The sequence below is a fragment of the Centruroides sculpturatus genome, unplaced genomic scaffold (genome assembly GCF_000671375.1).
Source record: "Centruroides sculpturatus isolate CEXI.00-Female unplaced genomic scaffold, Cexi_2.0 scaffold642, whole genome shotgun sequence".
NCBI classification, from domain to species: domain Eukaryota; kingdom Metazoa; phylum Arthropoda; class Arachnida; order Scorpiones; family Buthidae; genus Centruroides; species Centruroides sculpturatus.
In genome coordinates, this window is record NW_019384818.1 from 423,008 (window position 1) to 444,245 (window position 21,238).

At 29.0% G+C, this 21,238-nt stretch overlaps 1 protein-coding gene across 1 annotated transcript; it reads right to left on the reverse strand.

Annotated features, from left to right (window-relative positions):
* Positions 1-1,090: 1,090 nt before the first annotated feature.
* Positions 1,091-20,069, reverse strand: LOC111629885 (atrial natriuretic peptide receptor 1-like). Its single transcript, XM_023373811.1, has 25 exons — positions 19,406-20,069; positions 18,432-18,598; positions 16,963-17,097; positions 16,646-16,784; positions 9,722-9,813; positions 9,299-9,443; positions 8,957-9,029; positions 8,720-8,840; positions 8,573-8,641; positions 8,387-8,464; positions 8,169-8,273; positions 8,010-8,081; positions 7,619-7,772; positions 6,802-6,978; positions 6,508-6,679; positions 6,205-6,351; positions 4,962-5,085; positions 4,712-4,780; positions 4,474-4,648; positions 4,292-4,390; positions 2,434-2,525; positions 1,723-1,791; positions 1,537-1,614; positions 1,319-1,423; positions 1,091-1,231 (listed from the first exon to the last, which is right to left on the reverse strand). Exons 1-25 carry the CDS (start codon positions 20,067-20,069, stop codon positions 1,145-1,147), a joined length of 3,408 nt encoding a protein of 1,135 aa, XP_023229579.1. The 3' UTR covers positions 1,091-1,144.
* Positions 20,070-21,238: the final 1,169 nt, after the last annotated feature.

A 21,238-nucleotide genomic window follows, 5' to 3' on the forward strand; every position in this document is an offset into this window, starting at 1 on the left:
TAAATTATATTTTACAATTTCGATAACAATTCATTGGTAAATCAAGTAAATGTAATTGTCCTGGTATATTAGGAAAACTTGTAAATGTCAAACTAAATGAGAGTTTTCCTGTATGTTAGTATGTGAGGGGACGATTTTGTTCACTCAATTTGAAGCTAAATAACTCCTGTGACTTTTGTTGAAAATTTATGAAATTTTGTAGGGTGGTTCGTGTATTAGGGGGGAATGTTTCTAGAAATTTTCAGGAAAATTGGATTATCGGTTCGGAAAATATGGCCCACCCTCTTAATATCTCCCGAACCAATCCGAAGATTAATGGTAGATAATGGTGATAATTATTAGAGACGAAAACAAAGAATGCTGAGAAAGTCCAGAAACAACAACTTAAATAAGCAATGTAAACAAAGCAATTTTCAAAAGTACATTGCCCCGAAAGACTTCTAAGATCAACAGGTATAATCATCGTAGCAATACAAACTGTTCTAAATACCAAAACATCGTTAAGTTCCATCGTTACGAATTTTTGATAGGCGGAGCGGAACTAAAAGGAAAAGATCCCGAGACAGATAGAAAACATTGAAGGTTGAAAAAAAAAAGAATACAGAAAGGAAAAAGAATCGAGTAGAACGTAAAGTAGGAGATAAACATCATATCGAAAAGAAGTTCTTTTCGGATTAGAGTTCGAAGATAACCAGCGTACAATCTTCCCATTTTTTCGAATAAAATAGGAAAAAAAAGGAGGAGGAAGAAAGAGAGGATAATATTTATGAGAAGAAAAGAATAGAGTAGAAAACTCCAGTTCAGTTTTCCATCTCTTTATGGTATGTTACGAGCAGCGAATTGTGTTCTCTTCTATTGTAAGTAAATCTTACACGCAGTACCATAACTAGTTCTTCCTGTGAAAAATTTTATTTTTGATCTCCTTTTTATTGAAAAAAATATATATATATATATATTGGTTTTGTTTATATTTTATAACCGGTTTTCTGGTATCAGTGGCGCGTTATAACTACATGGGGCCTATGGGAAATTAAATTACGGAGACCCCATGTATTGTACTTTAGATATTTTTCTCGGGAGAGGAAATATTGGGGCATCCTATTGGTTGGGAGGTCCCAATCAATCGCCTCTTTCGCCATTAATTTTAAAGATTTCTTACCTCGATAATGTCACTTATCAGGGAAAATCTGAAAGGCCAATCGATTTTAATTCCTTCGTTCGATAACAATTCCTGAATATTTTGTAGGAAATTAAATATTAATCAGTTTTAAATAAAATTATCGACAGGGGAAAAAAATATATATATTTATTTATTTACTCGTAAACTTCCTCTTGGACTAAATTCAGTTATAAGAGCAATGTTAGGTTCGTCCGAGCAAAAACCGATAAAACGTATCAAATTCTCGTGTGTTACGTCACGAAGCTATAATAAATTAAATATTTAAAGAAAATTATATTTTCCATTAACAAAACTAGATGGCAGCACATAATATTAACTTTTTTTTTAATATTACAGTAAAAACGTGTGTCATTTACCTGTTTAAATTCGAGGAGAAGATTCCTAGTTATGTGCAATTTTCGGATGTTTAATGGCTTAACCGCAACTTTCATTCCCTGTAATTTTTTTTTTAAATTAATTATTCATAAGAATTAATAAATATTCGAATAAAAAAAACCCGAATTTTAAAGGTTATATTAGTCGGATAAAAAGGCTTTATATACCTTAAAATATCCAACGGACATTGTTTTTTTATAATTAAGAATTTCTACGCTTCCACTAACGTCATCTTTCTGTATAAATAAGGCAAGTTTTTTTTAGAAAAAAAAGTAATCAATGGATANATGAAAAATGAACGAATTATTTATTGGATATTCCAGTAAAAACCTGTCTAAAATGGTAAAAATTCTTCTGAATGCGGAGATTTTCTAACTTTTTTTTTTTAACCTGTTAAAACGGAAACTTGTCTAAGCGAAAAATATATTTGGTACCGTCCGGTTTACACGGGTATAAAGTATTTTCTTAGTTTTCCTTTTTTATTATTATTTTTATTTATTTATTTATTTATTTTTTGGTATTGTTTGGTTGTAACAGCAAAGAGCATTGTTGAAAGCTTTGTTTCCTTTGTTGCGCTTGTCTTTCTCTCTCTCTCTCTCTCTCCCTTCTCTTTGCTTGTTATATCTTTGTATTTTTTGCTCATTTTGTCTCTATTTGATAAACTGTTTGTCTGATAACAAAGATCGATTTACTTATTTTGAGTGTATAAATAATGTATACAATTTAAATACAATAAAACCTGTGTAAACCGGACTCGTAAGTTACCGAATATTTTTCCCGTTTAGACAGGTTTTACTCTATATATATATATTTAAATCAATAGAAAAATAAATAGATAAATTATCGATTCAGTAGATAAAATCAATCAAAGTATTTACCTTTACTTCTATATCTCCTCTCAAAGTTATGTTAAACGAATGGAAATGGTCTAAAATATTCTTGGTTTGATAACTAATATGAATTTTCATGGCTAAAAATTTAAGAAAATTTATTAAAACTTTAAAAAATCGGATTGAATATTCGTCTAAATAATGAGGAAATATAAACTAAAATTTAATAATACAGTAAAACCTGTGTAAACCGGACTCGCACGGTACCGTTTATATAAATTTTACTGTATTTTTTTTTTTCTGTTTTAGTCAAGTGTCCGTTTTACACAGGTTTTACTGTATTACATTAAAAGTAAATTTACTTAGATTTTTATTATTTATTTAACAATAAACGTATATAATGTATACATTTTAACTTAGATTATGAATAAGAAATCTTTTAAAGTTTTCTAAAATAGCCACGGTTATAATACAACAATATAAACGTCTTTGTGATCTGATCTGGTAAATGATCGATTGCTATTGTCAGTAGAGTCGACGTCATAAGCAAAGCAAAATAAACAATAGACGAAAGCTGTACCAAGATATGCGACTATCTTCAGTCGATAAAGGTGAAATATGAGTTTCAGCATTAAAACTTATTCAATAAAATTCAACATAGTTGAATATTTTGAAAAATTTATAAATAATTCTCGTATTATTATTATTATTATTATTATATGAAAATTTAAAAACTGGTCAATATTTAAATACAAAAGAGATTATCGAAAGATACTTCTTTTCTTTTTCTTTCTAAATTTTATTCAATATATAGCCCTATTATACTTTAATTAAAAGAAAATCTAACAAACAATGCATATTAGTGGAATTATTATTATTCTTTTAATTAAGTCTTTTTAAAAGTCAAAGAAGATAAGATCTAGCGATTTTTAGTAATAGAGATCTTTTGATATCTCTCTCTCTCTTATCGTTAAATTAACATTGTCCACTGGTAATACAAGAGATTATTCTTTTGATTAGTTTCTCTGGAATAATTCCTCCTTTCTCTAAAAATAAATCTAATCTGAAAACGGTGCTTATCGGTTACACAATGGAGTATGTGAAATCTTCGATTTTTTTCTTTCCCTTTCCTCTCAATTTTCATAGGCATTAACACATTAAATCTTAACCATTTTCAAACAATACAACAATAATTTTTGTCGGTGTAATTTCTTTTAACAGCTCTCACATTTATTGTTTTATCGTCCGGTAATGATCTAATTGCTAGATTTTTTTCCTTCTTCTGTCGCTTAAAGAAAATAAAATTTGTGTCGCCATTAAAGACATAAAAGCAAACAAAGTGAACAATTTGATGTGAATTTTTAATAAACTTGAGTGAAAACTTTGGCACACGTTTTTAAACAATGGAAACTTTCGTTTGAAAATTACAGTAATTAAAAATGTATAAGAATTATGATTGGGGTATAGATTTAAGGCCCTGTATCTAATCATAATTTTTGCAAAAATTATAATTAAAAGCTACTACAATAGTAAATTTCCAAGCCGGCTATTAACCGTCAATTGCTACTTTATATCACCTCAATTAATAAATTGATAAGGACGATACTAATTGTGTTGTTTTGTTAATCGACTGAAAATTGTTTGATATAACGTAGTCAATAATGACTAGCCAAAGCAGAGATTAAACACGTTATCCGTTCGCTTAAATTAATGCACTCGTATAATGTTATCTTCTAATTAAATTCTAATCCTTCCCCGTGTTTATTTGTGTTGTCCACTATAATAATTTTCAATTAATATAGAAGCGAATATTTTCGATGTTCTATAACATAGATTGTTTGTAACTTGTTTAAGTGTAACTTCAATATATATTACTTCTTATTTTATGTAAAAATTCGAGTAATACCTTCTCCACTTGTTTCCATTCTAGAAGCTGTGTTGACGGTGTCTCCGAAGAGACAATATCTTGGCATTTTCTTACCCACAACACCAGCAGCACACGGTCCTAAAAGTGTATATTTCAATTTTATTACTTTCCAATATAGATTTTTGCAACAATGCCAATGTTTTATTTTTATTTTATTTTACCTGAATGTATTCCAATTCGAAGTTGTAGTTTACGTTCGGGTTTATGGCGGATTTTGAATTGTTTAATGGCGCTTCTCAAAGACAATGACATTCGAGCAATTTGTCTTGCGTGTTCGTTTCCGTTTCTTTCGGGTAAACCCGAAACTACCATGTATGCATCGCCTATTGTTTCTACCTAAATCGGAAGTTCTATGAAATTTCCGGATAAAGGATATCGCGTATTCAAATAATTACTTACTTTATAAACGTCGTAATTTCCGATAATTGCATCGAAATAAGTATAAAGTTCGTTCAAAAGATCCACTATCTAAAATTAAAATTCCTATAATCGGGTACCTTTCAGAGGAGGTAAACGATAAAACATTATTAGAGGCCCCTTAATAATGTTTTTTCGCTTACTTAATTTCCCCAATATGTATTTTCCTCCAGATCCCATTACCCTTTTTAGGTGGCCCCCATTTATAAAGATATATATTTAATATTCTTACATCCATGGGCGTGCTTTCTGCCGAAAGATTAGTGAATCCAACGATATCACTGAAGAAGATTGTTACACAAGCAAAATTTTCTGGTCGAACGTGATGGCCCGCCTTCAATTGCTCTGCTACATATCTAGAATAAATGAAATATTTATTTTAAAAAGTATTATGTAAAAGTACAGGAGCAAGACACTACTAATACTTTCAAATCGAGAGCATATATTTTTTTAAATTAAATTCATTAAAAATTGTGACCAAGTCGCAATAATTCTTGCTGGTTGTTTAAATAATAAGAAGAAGGAATATGAAAATAAAAATAAGGTTTCATTATTATACTTCACATTTATAATCAATTATATTATTAATAAATGAAGTTAACTACATCCCATATATTTTAGAAAATTTTCCTCAGAATAACTGTTGTAAATTTATTAAATCTTATTAATTTTAATGTATGTGTGTGTTAAATTTATTTCAACATTATTAATTTTATTAATTATAATTAATTTATTTGCTTTTACCTGGAGAATTTTGCTTTCATCTTTGGGAGAATTTTATCGTGTTAACCGTATAGGTGTATCGAATGAAAAATAGACACAATAGGGCATTGTCTTCTCTAGGTGCCTCAAAAATTACACGCCTCGTAAACGTTTTATAAAGTGTATATTAAACAGAAAAAAAATCTTATTATTTATTGTCTTTTTTTAATACTGTACAAGTCGACCCCCCTATAAAACTATTGATAATTCCGTTTTATATGAATTCCATGTTGTACGAGTCACTTAAATTTTATAAATACGTGAGCCGTTCACATCCCGGCACACGTATTTGTAAAATCTAAGTGACTCGTACAACATGGAATTCATATAAAACGGAATTATCAACACTGTTATAGGGAGGTCGACTGGTATAAAGAAACACTTTTACGTAAAGGGTCTTATAGTAAACTTGCGCTTAGGGCCTTAAAGGAACACGTAATCCGCTACTGAATAACATGTATTACATGTACCGTAAAGTACCGTTTATTTATAAATAATAAAGTCATTATGATTCTAAAACAATATAACTGTTTATTGAGTGCATTCGTTAATAATTCGAAATGGCGATTATTAAAATTGAATAATGTTTTATTATCATTATTATTTTTTAAATGAGTAAATATTAGTCTATTTTTAAACGTTGAGACCAAGAAAATGTGAAGAGCACTATTGTTGAAAGGTTTTTAATCTGTAAAAGAACGAAACTAATTTACCTCGGTAATACTTCATATAATAATTCTTCGCTTTTCTTTTTCTCTTCTAAAAAAGCTTCTGTTTTCTCTTCAACTAATTGCTCTAAGTTATTAGCATATTGTTCCATTCTTGATAATAAATTATCGAGAAAATTACTGCTTCCCATACTTTCACGAAGAGAAAGAGAGAGAGAGAGAGAGAGAAAAAAGAAGTTTGTTCAAAGTAAATAGTAATTATTTATAAATATTCAAAAAATTAAATCAAAAAGTAAATTATGGTTTATATTTACAACGTTAAAAAAAGCGTTATAAAATAATATTTACAGTTTTGTTAATTTCTTTGTTTGTTGTTTGATGACGGAGAAAGTAGGACGATCTGTTGGATCCTCTTCCCAGCATTGATGCAGAAGTTCTAACAGCTCGGGAGGACATTCATCAGGAGAGACGTTAGGTCGAAAAGGAGGATCACTAACACTTTTTATACAATCTAAAACTTCTATTATGGGGGGAAAAAGAAGAAGATTTTATGTTCGATTCTATATATTTTATTTTTTTTTATAATTTTTGTGAAATTTATTATTGTTTTCTATCCCCTCCCTCTCTCCCTCCCATCCGAACCTTGAGGCTGTAAGGTGGAATATCGCTTCTTGGAAGTTGCTATTTTCTGAAAAGGACCTAGTCTAGTAATGATTTCTCTCAATACAATACCAAAACTATATACGTCTCCTTTCTGAGATCCTTTCATTTCTGATCGCTGTTCTCTTAAATGTTCTGGCGCTGTCCATAACAGAAGTCCTGGGATAAAGAAAAATAAATTTTATAAAATATCGATTTACTTTTCTACAATTCCAGTACGTTTTTCATTAAAAAAGAAAAAGGGAACAGTATTATTCCTTTGTGTTTTATATATATATATATATAGGAATAACATTACTAGAATTAAGAAATCGCTAATCAATAGTAAATAAATAAGCGTGTTTCGAAATCTTAAAGGAATATAGCGTAACAAATATAGATAATGACAAGCAAGTTATACGCGACCTTCTTAGTAATTTTACCTTAAAGCCCTCTTGTACTATAAATCAAGATCTAATACATTATAACTATCTTAGTTTAGGATTTACAGCGTCATTCTAATGATTGGTAAAGACCCTCTAGCTCGGCCCAAAGCTTCCAATTGGCCGTGTTAAAACGTCTTATATATATATTTTTTTCTTTTATTAGAAGTACTCAATCTTTCTCCATCAGATAAAAGTAATTTTAACTTTTACTCCATTTGCTATTCTTTTTTTTTTAAATGTTATTAACGTGGCATTCGGAATTTTCTTCTACCTATCGCCATTGAGATAAGTATGTTTATATTTAGATAATAAATTCTATAAATAAGACTTTAAGAGGTTTCAATCTCTGTATATTTTTTTTTATTTACACTCACTCGGATCAATATAAGTATTCGGTAAAAGTTGATCCAATAATGTTCGGAGACCAAAATCTGTCAGTTTGACTACAAACCTTCCATCAATGACACAATTGGTGGATTTTAAACGTCCATGATACGTCACAGGACTTTGGTGTAAGTATATCATCCCCTGAAACAAAAAAAAAATATATATATATATATATTGGTTTTGTTTATATTTTATAACCGGTTTTCTGGTATCAGTGGCGCGTTATAACTCCATGGAGCCTATGGGAAATTAAATTACGGAGGCCCCATGTATTGTACTTTAGATATTTTTCTCGGGAGAGGAAATATTGGGGCATCCTATTGGTGGGGAGGTCCCAATCAATCGCCTCTTTCGCCATTAATTTTAAAGATTTCTTACCTCGATAATGTCACTTATCAGGGAAAATCTGAAAGGCCAATCGATTTTAATTCCTTCGTTCGATAACAATTCCTGAATATTTTGTAGGAAATTAAATATTAATCAGTTTTAAATAAAATTATCGACAGGGGAAAAAAATATATATATTTATTTATTTACTCGTAAACTTCCTCTTGGACTAAATTCAGTTATAAGAGCAATGTTAGGTTCGTCCGAGCAAAAACCGATAAAACGTATCAAATTCTCGTGTGTTACGTCACGAAGCTATAATAAATTAAATATTTAAAGAAAATTATATTTTCCATTAACAAAACTAGATGGCAGCACATAATATTAACTTTTTTTTTAATATTACAGTAAAAACGTGTGTCATTTACCTGTTTAAATTCGAGGAGAAGATTCCTAGTTATGTGCAATTTTCGGATGTTTAATGGCTTAACCGCAACTTTCATTCCCTGTAATTTTTTTTTTAAATTAATTATTCATAAGAATTAATAAATATTCGAATAAAAAAAACCCGAATTTTAAAGGTTATATTAGTCGGATAAAAAGGCTTTATATACCTTAAAATATCCAACGGACATTGTTTTTTTATAATTAAGAATTTCTACGCTTCCACTAACGTCATCTTTCTGTATAAATAAGGCAAGTTTTTTTTAGAAAAAAAAATAATCAATGGATAGGGATTTACACGAAATTTATTGATTTACCTGAGTGATTTCTTCGACATTTATACTTGTCGAAGACTTAGTACTGGAGTGAGAAAATACTATTTCGTTCCATTTGACCTTCCACCACATGCTTGTTAAATCGGATTCGAGTTTCATTCTTCTGTAATGAAATTTGTTAAACGAGTTTTAAACTGGAAATAATTTGACACAAATAATTAATTAAAGCCAACGAATAATAAACTGAAAACGTAAAAAGAATAATAATAATAATAATACCTGTATAACAGTAAACCGATAACAACAATGGCAATAGCGACGACTCCTAAAATTCCCAAAATTGAAAACGGTTCTGAAAAATTAAAAAATGTATTTTCGATTGCTTTAATATACCGTAAAACCTGTCTAAAACGGAACGGTAACCTGAGATATTCTTAAGAACACGGCGATTCTTGTATTAAGTTCTGATGTATTCGGGGGATTAAGAAAACAAACGATTATTCAGATGAATCGCGAGTGTTGTAACATGAATACACGCATGAAATACGCTGATGAAGATTTCATTTTATGGATCTACGAACAGACTTGTTAAATATTAATTTGTTTCGATTAATATATTACCGTTTAATTGACATTCCGGATCGTTTCCAATAAATCCACAGATGGGTACGTCTAGAGGAGGCGTGTTTTGTCCATTTGGCCAAGAAATAAAGCGCGATTGTATCGGTATCAGTATTTGCTGGATTCCATAATAGTGTATGACAGCCTGAAATAGAAGGTCAAAAGGTTTGCTATACCAAAACTTAGCCAATCTTCTCGAGTCAATGATAAATCGCTTCCAATAAAACTTTTACTTCAAACAACACTAACTCAGTTTAATCTATTTTAAGAATACCGTTTTATATATTTTTGCTTTACCTGGATATTAAGTAAAGAGAAAGTATTTTTATATTATATCTTATTTTATTAGATATTAGACAGTATCTAGAGTGAGTTTTTTTTAAAAAAAAGAAGAAGAAAGAACAAAATGAAGAAAGAACTTGCCTTCATTTTTCCACTTTTTACGTCTAAATCATATAAAGTATAATCAGCTTCTCGATCTCCGTTTCTGTTGATATGAATCTCTTCCGCGATTCCTTTATAGAAAAAAGAAGAAAAGAAAAATATAAAAAAAAGAAGGGAAACCATTTTATAAGATGGCACGACATCAAAACTTTTTCGCGGCTACAAAAAAATAAAAATATATATACAAAGAAAAACCAAAACGGTTTTAAAATGTTTGAAAGAAGCTCCTTTCAGATTCGCTAGAGTTTTTTTTTATAACGAGTTTTCACACCGCAAATGTCTGTGTTACAAAGGTGTTGACAGCTGCGATCTTTGCCGCATCTGCTTCAGGTCGATAGAGAATGAGTGATAGACAGAATCAGGTGAATATACGGACAAACTGATACGATTCGACTCTATTTCTTATGAGAGAGTCAGTAATGCTCATTCACTGCCGTCTTATATTGAATTTCGATCCGAATTTTATGTAAAATTGGTCACTATTCAAATTCAAAATGTATCCCGATCTTCAGTGATGAAACAAAACTAAAACCTCCTCCTCTATCCCCTTTATCTCGAAACCCAATAAACATTATAATTTCTTGAATTAGGTAGCCTCATGTACAGTACAGTGTTGAGACGTCTTTCTTCGGGGGGGATTTTTTCAGGTGTATCCCCCGGTATCCTTATTTGTTTTTTTTAAAGTTTATTTATTGAAGTTGATATTTTTATAGCCATAATTTTTATCGTATATTATTCAATTTACCGAACACTTTCAAAAAGAATGAACGAAATATTCATGGAAACTTCGTTGTCTTTACGAACTTCGAGTAATGCAAGCTTATTATAATTCCATTATAATGTTACAACTTTAATCTAAGTTAAATCTTTTATAAAATATAATAGATCTAATTATTTGGGAGTTCCCTATATTTTGGGCGTTTCTTCTACTCCATGCCAAAAAAAATATTTCTATTCTTTCTGTTCAATTTGCATGTTAATAGATCTACAAATTTCATTCAAATATATACGACCCAAGAGTTAAAATTATCATAAATAGTTTAGAAATTACTCTTTAAAATATAGTCAAGAAATTTTTATATCACAAAACAAAAAAACACATTTATGTTTAGAATATTTGCTATATTTTTTTCGGTGAGAGGAGGGAGAAGTTTTGCATAAAATTATTATTTTACAAATCCGAAAGAATTCAGAAATTTTTAAGAATCTATTTAAATTGTTTCGGAAATATTCATATTTTTAAAATAATGTAATTAAAATAATTAAAGCGACTTGGCAAAATTCTCTATGACTTACTTGAGAAGACGATGTTTGTATTATTCGTGCAAATTTACTTGCTTGCTTTTCAACTTTTCCGAATAATGAAAAGTATCTTTCTAATTTCCTGACTTTACAAATTACATTTTGTGTTTTCTCTTTCAATGCTTTCAACATTTGCAAAATTCAAAAAAAAGTACTCTGTGAAATTCAACAAAATTATACAAAACTTTTAGAAAAATAAAATTCCTTCCATAGAAATGGCTAAAATATCCTTTTAACATTTAAGTAGATCGACTTAATTAAGATATAACCAATTCGTATTAGTATTATTAATAATGCATTTCGTCTTTTCTTCTCTTAAAAGAGAACATTAAGATTAAATATATTTGCTGTAGAAGAATTTGGTGTAATATATAAATACATAAACCAATCGAAAAATATTAGACACGGTTTCCTACCTAATTTTCTTGTATTTATCTTACTTATTTATAAGTTTGACTAGAATTATCTTAATTTACTCGAATTCATTATCTGTAATATTTCAGAATATTAATGATGCAATTAAAATTCTACTCAGCCTATTTATTTTCTTTTGTGAAAGAGTGTTATTATTATTTTTGAAAAGTAAAGTATGTTCTGTCTGCATGCACTAGTTCTTCTTCTTCTTTTTTTTTTATGATTAATCATTAACTCAAAGTCACCATGGCAACTCATTAGGCTCATTTATTTAAAAAAAAAACTTGAATTAAAGACATTAAAATGATTCCAGTTTTTATCTTTCAAATGCTGTAATTTATCTAAGCAACTAAAAAGGAGGAGTAATCAGTTTACGTGAGAAATATTATATATAGAAAATGGCAGCGCCTACAATATATTAAATCCCTAACTACAGAGTAAAAGTGTTTGCTCAGCATTATTTCATTTTAATTTACGCATCGATTTTTGTTTTTTTTTTTTAAATCGAAATTTAATTAATTTAAATTACAATGGAAATCAAATCAATTGAAACATAGTGCAGAAAGTATGGATAAAGTATTTGTTGTCCGTCTTGATTGATTTGGTTGTATTTCATCCAGGCAGAGTTAAGTCTATTTATAGCACTTTTTTGTAAAGTGATGGTTTTGATTTCACTTGGCAGTGATGGAATATTTTCTTTTTAATATATATACATATATTGAATAAATATAAATATTATATTGCATTTTTATGCATGAAATACAGCTAAATTGTTTGTTAAGTTCTCAGCAGCTAAGTGACGCCTTCTCATAACCTCAAGACCTATTGTCTCGAGTTCATCAGTTGAATATAACAAGAAACTAGTTATAAAGTTTAAAAAGTTTAAAAAGTTGGAAATGGATTAATCCATTTTATATTGTTTCTCACGAAAAAATTTGTTTTGGTTTTAGAACAAATTGGTTTTTGAACAACTTTTAGGAACGAATTAAGTTTGAAATTCAAAGTTTGACTGAAATATCATTATTGCTAACTGATTTATTATGTGACATAAATTTTGTTATATTAAACTAAATGTAAACATTAATAAAATATTAATGATCTACTTAAATATTTTTAAAACTTTAAAACTAAAAAATAAATATTCATTTTGTTTTCATTATTAAAACAAAATTTTATTAAATGTAACAACCATGAGTGTATTTTTAAAGCAGATAAAGGGGTAACCCTTTATCTGCTTTAAAAATACACTCATGGTTGTTACATTTAATAAAATTTTGTTTTAATAATGAAAACAAAATGAATATTTATTTTTTAGTTTTAAAGTTTTAAAAATATTTAAGTAGATCATTAATATTTTATTAATGTTTACATTTAGTTTAATATAACAAAATTTATGTCACATAATAAATCAGTTAGCAATAATGATATTTCAGTCAAACTTTGAATTTCAAACTTAATTCGTTCCTAAAAGTTGTTCAAAAACCAATTTGTTCTAAAACCAAAACAAATTTTTTCGTGAGAAACAATATAAAATGGATTAATCCATTTCCAACTTTTTAAACTTTTTAAACTTTATAACTAGTTTCTTGTTATATTCAACTGATGAACTCGAGACAATAGGTCTTGAGGTTATGAGAAGGCGTCACTTAGCTGCTGAGAACTTAACAAACAATTTAGCTGTATTTCATGCATAAAAATGCAATATAATATTATCTATATTTATTCAATATATGTATATATATTAAAAACAAAATATTCCATCACTGCCAAGTGAAATCAAAACCATCACTTTACAAAAAAGTGCTATAAATAGACTTAACTCTGCCTGGATGAAATACAACCAAATCAATCAAGACGGACAACAAATACTTTATCCATACTTTCTGCACTATGTTTCAATTGATTTGATTTCCATTTTAATTTAAATTAATTAAATTTAATTTTAGTTTTAGTTTCAGTTTTGGTGTAAAGGGCAGAGTTTTAATTATTATTTTTAGTTTTAATTAACTGGCTACGTAGTGTTAATAAATATTAATATTATAGCAAAAGTTTATTACTATAATTTTATGTATTTAATTTAACTTATGCATATTTAAACATGAATTCTTGGATGCCATTTATAATTGACATTCATGTAATTATGAATGTCAGTTAACATAGTTTTTATTAATTAATTTGATTTTGATTCATCTGCAGCACATGCTGAAAAATGGAAATAGTATTTTTCCCACATACACATTGAAATATAATTTAAATAGCAATGTCATCAGTGATTTGTGTCGTGACATTTAATGACATGAGGCAAATCTCTGCACCACTAACTTCTGAATTGGTAATCTTGCCTTTCATTGGTCGTGCTGTTGACTTCCTTCATCATAGGGAGTTGACCATTTGTGGCCGGCTTTTGTCAAGTAGCTTCTTTGTCAACAGATTTATTATACAGCAAGTGGGACAAATATGAATTTAAAATTTTTGTTTGTGAACCAAATTGTGATCAGAGGGTCAGCGCCTCTTTAGTGCCTAGTCAGGACAGACACCACTAAGATATGCTATCTCGGTGGTGTCTGTCCTGACTCACCACCTGTCACGCGGCTGCTCACATGATTGAATCAATATGCTATCTTGGTTTCTGTGTCAATCCTGACACAGAAGCCGAGATGGCATGTGCATGTGCACAAGGTGGGATGGAGTGAGAGACAGCATGCCGGAAGTGATTCACTCAGAGACTTGGTTAACGAAACAACCTAGTTTATTTAGGGAAAAATTTATAGAAAAATACATGGACCCCAGGGGTCTAACTGATAAAGGGGATATATAATTATATACATGCCTTAGTGAATGCTGAGAGAGATAGTTTACAAAAAGGCACATGGTGTAATGGCGGGCTTTCCATAGGCTGGAGCAACCTCATTGACCGGAGTCCGAAAGTTCAGTGAGGAGGAGACGAGATAGTCCTATGAGGTATTCGGTGGNCCATGGAATATAAAAATGGAAAAATTCCATAATCTTTAAGTAAATTGTTTTCAGTTTGATAGTAAAATGAGGACAAACTATCGAAAAACGATCATTGTTTAAGATTTAACTCAAGTAAAAGGATAAAGGAAAGAAGTATATAAAGAAAGTCTTAATCTCTGTTTCTAAATTTAGACAATATCTTTTGTTAAATCAGTATTTTATTTGACTTTTTTGATGTTTTAGCCAGAGAGTTTTTGTCGATTTTTTCGGAAAAAAAGAGTTTTTTTTCTTTTTTTAAAAAAATTAAATAAAGAAAACTTAATATATTATAAAATTTTTGATGAACTGGGTGTATATTAAATATGTAAACGAGACTTCAAATTAAATTAGAAACGAGATAAATATAAAATTTCTGACGTTTTTTTTATAATTAAATTTTGTCACATTTATCAAACTCAAATGCCAAATTATTCAGCCGGAGATTAAGTTAAAAATGTGTTTTATTATATATTAAGAAGATTTTATTGGATACGTTTTAATAAATTCTAAATTTAAGTTTCTGGGTTATTTTCCGATATTCTTTTATATATATATATTGATGGCTGAGAGAAAAGACCTACTTATTGCGTCAATTCGACTTCGACAGCAGGTTTTTATCATATTGATAGATATTCCAAGATACTTTTCAACTTCAGCTTCAATTTTTTATATATTTTTATTTGGATCTTATGTAATATTATCCAAACAATTTCATTCTTAATGGTAAATTTTATTGGAAAAAATTTTATCCTGAATTAATTATTATAATTTTTACTTTGCCGGCTGTTATATAACAAAGGAAAAATATGATAATCGGTAAAAAAAAATAACCCCACTCCCAAGATTTTTAAAATTTCGGATTCGGGGGACCTTGGAAGTCGAGAAGTGCAAAAGAGTTGGGGGGTTTCTGTATGTAAGTAATGGGCTGTAATTTTTAATCATATTTCTTTTTATTTAACTTAAAATATATATGCTCTCCACCTCAAATTAATATTGGATTGCCCCTGTAAATCATACTTTCCCTAACAGCAACAGAGTCGTGCGGGTCATCTATCTAACTCCGTTCTGTGGGGGAAATTTTTGAATTAAATAATCTTTTTATATGTCGCCTCCAGAAAAAAAAAATAAAGTAAATAAATAAATAATTTGATACATTTTAATATACTCAGTATTTTTTGTTTATATTTTAAAATTTTTGCGGAAATAATATTTATTTATTATTGCTTAGAGGAATTTTCATCTTACTTCCAACTTTCTTCTCTGAATAGGAAACTTCGTTGTCTTTACGAACTTCGAGTAATGCAAGCTTATTATAATTCCATTATAATGTTACAACTTTAATCTAAGTTAAATCTTTTATAAAATATAATAGATCTAATTATTTGGGAGTTCCCTATATTTTGGGCGTTTCTTCTACTCCATGCCAANGGGACATGATTTTGTTCACCCAATTTGAAGTTTAATAACTCCTGTGCTCCTTGTCGAAAATTTCTGAAATTGTAGAGGATAATTCATGTATTAGAGGGAATTATTTCTAGAAATTTTCAGAAAGATAGAACTATTGGTTCGGGAGATATTAAGAGGGGGACTACGGAAGATATTGTTTAGTTAAATTATGGCAACGCAACACTCGAGCGATCTGCCTAGAGGGGATGCCTTCCGGGAGGTCTTTTTAAGGTAACTGGCCCCTATTCGGACGTTATAGACGAGAAAACCCATTCCCAATATTAACGTGTTTATGAAACATTTAGTTATAGTGTTTCATAAACATAAACGTTTTCCGCCGGGAAAGTTACGCAACTCGTTGCTTGATATATATATATATATATTTTTAATATGAAACAAAACAGATTCAAATCTAACACGTGAATCATTAAACATAAATAGTTAAATTACAAACAATCATCAGAAATGCTTTTATTACCCGGCTTATCGGTTAAACGATGCGGTTTAACTCCAATTATATAATTATATGCATAATTTAATACTAACTAACGGTATTATGCTAGATTCGTCTTCCAACGTGTATACAAACTACGAACATAAATAATGTAATAACCTTTAGATCTAAAATTCATGCCACTTTATCAGATCGTTCGGCAATCAATATTATTATTAAAGAATTAAAATAAAGAGCTAATATTTGGGTATATATTACTTAAAATTAGAATAAGTTTAGAAAAGTTTTATTACCGCCATAAAAGGTTCTATTCCACATTTTTCTAATCACAGTTCGTCCATCAAAAGGATCATCTGAATCACCTAGAGTCTGATTGAGAGCAGAAGCGAAGAGGAGAACACAGTCGTGAAAATCGGCTACAATAACATTTACCTGAATAATAATAATAATAATAATGTACTTCTTTGAAGTATTAAACTTTGGGAGAGTTATTACACAATTTTTGTTTTAATACGTGAAGATTTATAAACTTGACATTCATTCCAATAAGTAATTAATTAAAATAGTAATTAATAATTATATTATTTGTTATTTATTAAATAAAAATTACATCTTCTGTTTGAAACGATGTGTTGAATTCAATTCTGGATCGTAAAACCACTTCTTCAGCAAACTTCTTATATTTTTCTGTCGTGGGAACTTTGGCAGAAACTAAGAGGAATGCTTCATAAATCTTTTTTGCATCCTGAAATAAAATAAAACTAAGAATATATTTGTTTGTTTTTTACATGAAAATGTAATATCGATAAATAAGAATTGAAGATAATGGAAGAAAATCATATTTTTTAAGTTATTCCTATAATTATTTTTATAGACATTGTAGAATGTAAATGCATTTATAACTACATAACATAAGCAACAAGTATTTTCGTTTATTTCTTTTTATAAATTGTTCTAATGGTCTTGGTTTATCGTTAACAAAATTTTCTTTTCATGTAGGAATATATATTTAATATCCAAACTACTATATATCATTCCATTTTTACGAGAATCAAATAAACATTTAGTCTTGTTTTAACCGAATTGTACAGATAAAACATTATTTTCGACAATTGCAATAGCTCGAATCTACTTATTGATGTCTATTATTTTTTTTCTACTATTTGATTTTCCTTTCATGACAATCTAATATTCTCTCCAACAATAAGTTTTCAAGGTATAAATCTCGCTCTGACCTACTTTCGAATACCTTACCATAAACTAAAATTCTCCCTTGATAAAGTTTACTCTATCCATCATATTAATGTTTTCTTTTTTCCCCCCTTCTCTCATATTCTTTCGACGATTCATTTGGTTTTCTGTTATTCCCTCGGGCCATACATTTATCTTGTTATTGGCAGAAGCTCCATTTGCAACTATTCCTATTTTATTCTTTTTTTACGGATTTAAAAAAACCTTCTTCCCCGATTTAAAATTATGGACCTGTTTCGAAATCATATTAGAAGTTTTATTTATAAGGAAATTTAAGATATTTACATTTTCTCTTGTTTATTTTCAATATAAAACGAAAAAGTAATGGTCCATTTTAATATTAGATTTTTAAGACAAAGCCCCTTTTACTTGATTTAAAGCAAAAACAGTTTAAATCGAATGCATTTCATTATAGAAGAAGTAGAAGAAGAAGAAAGTCATATATCGAGTACAATATCTGTCGTGTAATTTAAAGGATGAGTAAAAGACTAAAATAAAAAAAAAGACTTTTGATACCATTTCATCATTCCTTCTCCTCACGTTCGACATTCAACTTGAATATTCCAAAATATATTTTTTTCCCCTGTTTTCTTTACAACCTCCTTTCGTCTTTTATAGTCTATTGTGTATTCGGAGACTGTAGCATCCTCCCAATGACTATTTGGGGAAAGCCATTCCAGTTAACTTTTCGACGTTGTTAACAGTTACGAAAATCAGTATTGTTTTAATGTTGTCGTTAAAACACTTTCAGTGAAAATTTTTATCAAAATAGTTTCTTAAAGTGATTAAAGTATTAGAGAAAAAATCGATTTTTAAACGTATACTTACCTCGTTTCTAGAGTCTCCTTCCCTATACCAAGAAAAGTCTCCAAAGGCCGGTTTGTTCTTAAAAAATTCTACACTAATGAAGACGTAATCTCCATTTCCCATTTCTAAATCGAAAGCACTTAATAAAAAACTTCTTACTGTATCTCCATTTGATATCAGGAAAAATACTAAATTAAAAAAAAAAATACATATATATATATATATATAATGTTTATATATTACGTATCTATCGATAAGTTATATGTCTACTCACGGATATAAACGATTCATCAAATACGAGTATGAAAAATTACAATTCAGATTTTTCGATTACCTGTGCAGACTTCATCAAATTCAGAAAGCAAAAATTAAGTTTTTCAGATTAAACTTGTTTTTATGTAAATAAACTTTAGCCTACATTAAATACAACAATTTCCTTTCCTTCAATTTTTATTAGAAAATTTGCATTAAAATAAAAGAAATTTTAAGTCACTACAGTACATTTGGATAACAAAACTTTCAAAATAATAATAAAAAAAAAAAAAAACTGTCTCCACTTTATGATTTCTTGCAAATATAAAATAATATAAATCTGAATGTATTCTTCTTATTCTCTGTGGATTAAAATGAGACATCCACAATATAATTAATTACTATAGTTTTATATATTGTAATATAGTATTAAGTCATAAAATATTTTCAATTATGTTCCATAAAAAATTTTAATTATTTGAAATTAAATTAAAAACTAAGTAAAAAAAAAGTCACGTTTCTTTCAGAGAAAACACCCCCAACCGATTTGATTCTTAAGAGTGGAACCATTAAAGAAAAAAGGTCGTATATATCAAATATATTTGGCAATAAAGTAACGTAATTAATACTATCGAACCACAAATAGTCTTCTACATACAAAACAATATATATCGTAAAAGTAGACAATAAAAAGAACTAACTGCCTACCGAATAACAATTTTTTTTTTTGAATGTATACTTACTTCTTGCTTCTTTGCTCGCTGCTTTTAGTATATTAGTAAAATTTTTTCTTCGTTTAGAGAGAGAAAATTCGTGTAAATCCACGTAGACATCATAAGCTTTGTCGTTTTCGAAAGTATACATCAAACTCTGTTTAATTAATCGACACCAATTAACTGCTTCCTCTACGATGAGTGCCACGTGGTGCCATTCAAATCTTTTCAAAATTTGCAATATAAATATGCTCATTCCTTTTGCAGAGAAAGAAAGTCTGGTTAAAGTAGAGAATACTTCTTTGTTTGAAAAATTATCATCGATGCTACCGGCGGTGTAGAGAGGAACATTCCAATAAGAAGCCATTCTAGCAACCGGATCCAGAGCCAAAGTACAAGCCGGGCCCATAAAAGCATTCACCGAATTTAAATAATATTCTTCGGCCGCGTATACCCCAGCATAATTTTGTACGCATCTAGAAGAACTATTCCGATATCTGGCTTTCCAAATGATGTTAGGATATATCTGACTTACTTTTTCCACTGCTATAGATATAGCGGGTTGAACTAATTCCAAGGTATATGGTAGATCGGAATCGGCTACAAATAAGCTAACGATATGAGCAGTGAATGGAAAAGATTTAGTACTAGAAACGTAAAAAAGTATAGCGAAGGCAGAACAGATCAAGAACATCCTGTGATCGAGCTTCTTTCGATGACTGGAGGTTTCCTTCTTCTCTATCTTTCTATCAATGCTTCCGGGACATTTGCAATAAAGTGAACGACAAGAAAGACTAGATGTTGACTGATGGGAAAACCTACTCAATGGAAGTATAGACAAGCTTTTTCTCCTACTTAAATGTTGTCTTATGAAACATAATTTTATATTAAACGATAAGAACTACTAGAAAAATCATATTGTTTAATTTAAGCGTCAAGATTTATCGTGTTCTATTGTTTCTAAAATTTTTACTTTTTTTTTTCTATAAACTCGCATAATTGCATGTTAGATGTAGCAGGTGATTCTTAGTCAGTGATAGATCGTGCACTTCCTTTGTCTGCTCCGATAGTGGTCATTTTAGGCGATTTTATCGATCGATATACAAATCATTTTGACAGCAGCCGGATGCGAAATGAACTGTTATCGACAGGCATCTTCCTCTTCACCTCACTGAACTATTAAATATGACACGAAATTTATAAAATTTAATACCTTTAAATTGAAAGCATTAAAAATTTTTAAAATATTAAAAGTTTTCTTCGGTTTTGTACGGTCATCTTCGTCAAACACATTTTTCTCGACAACAAAGAAAAATGATGTACTAATGTCGTATAGAAAATAATATCTGTAGATAAATACATTCTGTCCGATTTTATAACATTTTCAATGAAAATCTGTTTGTCTTCTAGTGTTTTGTTTCTTTACCTTTTTCAAAGAAACATTCCCTTGTCAATATAAGATATTATGTTGTATTATCACGCAACTTTCATAGATTTTGTAGTTTATGGCATTATTAGTCAGTGGTTGTTCTTCTATTTTTCACTTTAAATTAGAAATCTTCGTCCAGTTTGATTTTATTATTAAATATTCTCATAAAACTGATTCTTGGCATTTATAACTTCATTTTTTTTTCTTCTATAAAATTACATTTATGTTTAGAATTTAACAATTCCCTTTATAAATTATCATTGATTCATGTCGAAAAAAAGATACATATATTCTCTATCTTTAATCCTTCATACTAAAGATCTTAATTCATCGTTTTACTTTTTCTCCAATATAATTTTCAGGACATCATTTTTCAATTTACTCATTCACTTTTTCTCCAATTTTACGACGGATAAAACTTTATCTAATTACGC

What these genes read in the sequence shown, in the direction of transcription:
- LOC111629885 (XM_023373811.1), bottom strand. Translation starts at nt 20,069, where the DNA reads ATGTTCTTGATCTGTTCTGCCTTCGCTATACTTTTTTACGTTTCTAGT. An exon ending in GAATAGAACCTTTTATGGCG is followed by an intron (nt 9,814 to 16,645) that starts GTAATAAAACTT and finishes TTTTCTATAAAG; the next exon opens with GAATCGCGGAAGAGATTCAT. An exon ending in TAAAAAGTGGAAAAATGAAG is followed by an intron (nt 9,444 to 9,721) that starts GCAAGTTCTTTC and finishes CTTCTATTTCAG; the next exon opens with GCTGTCATACACTATTATGG.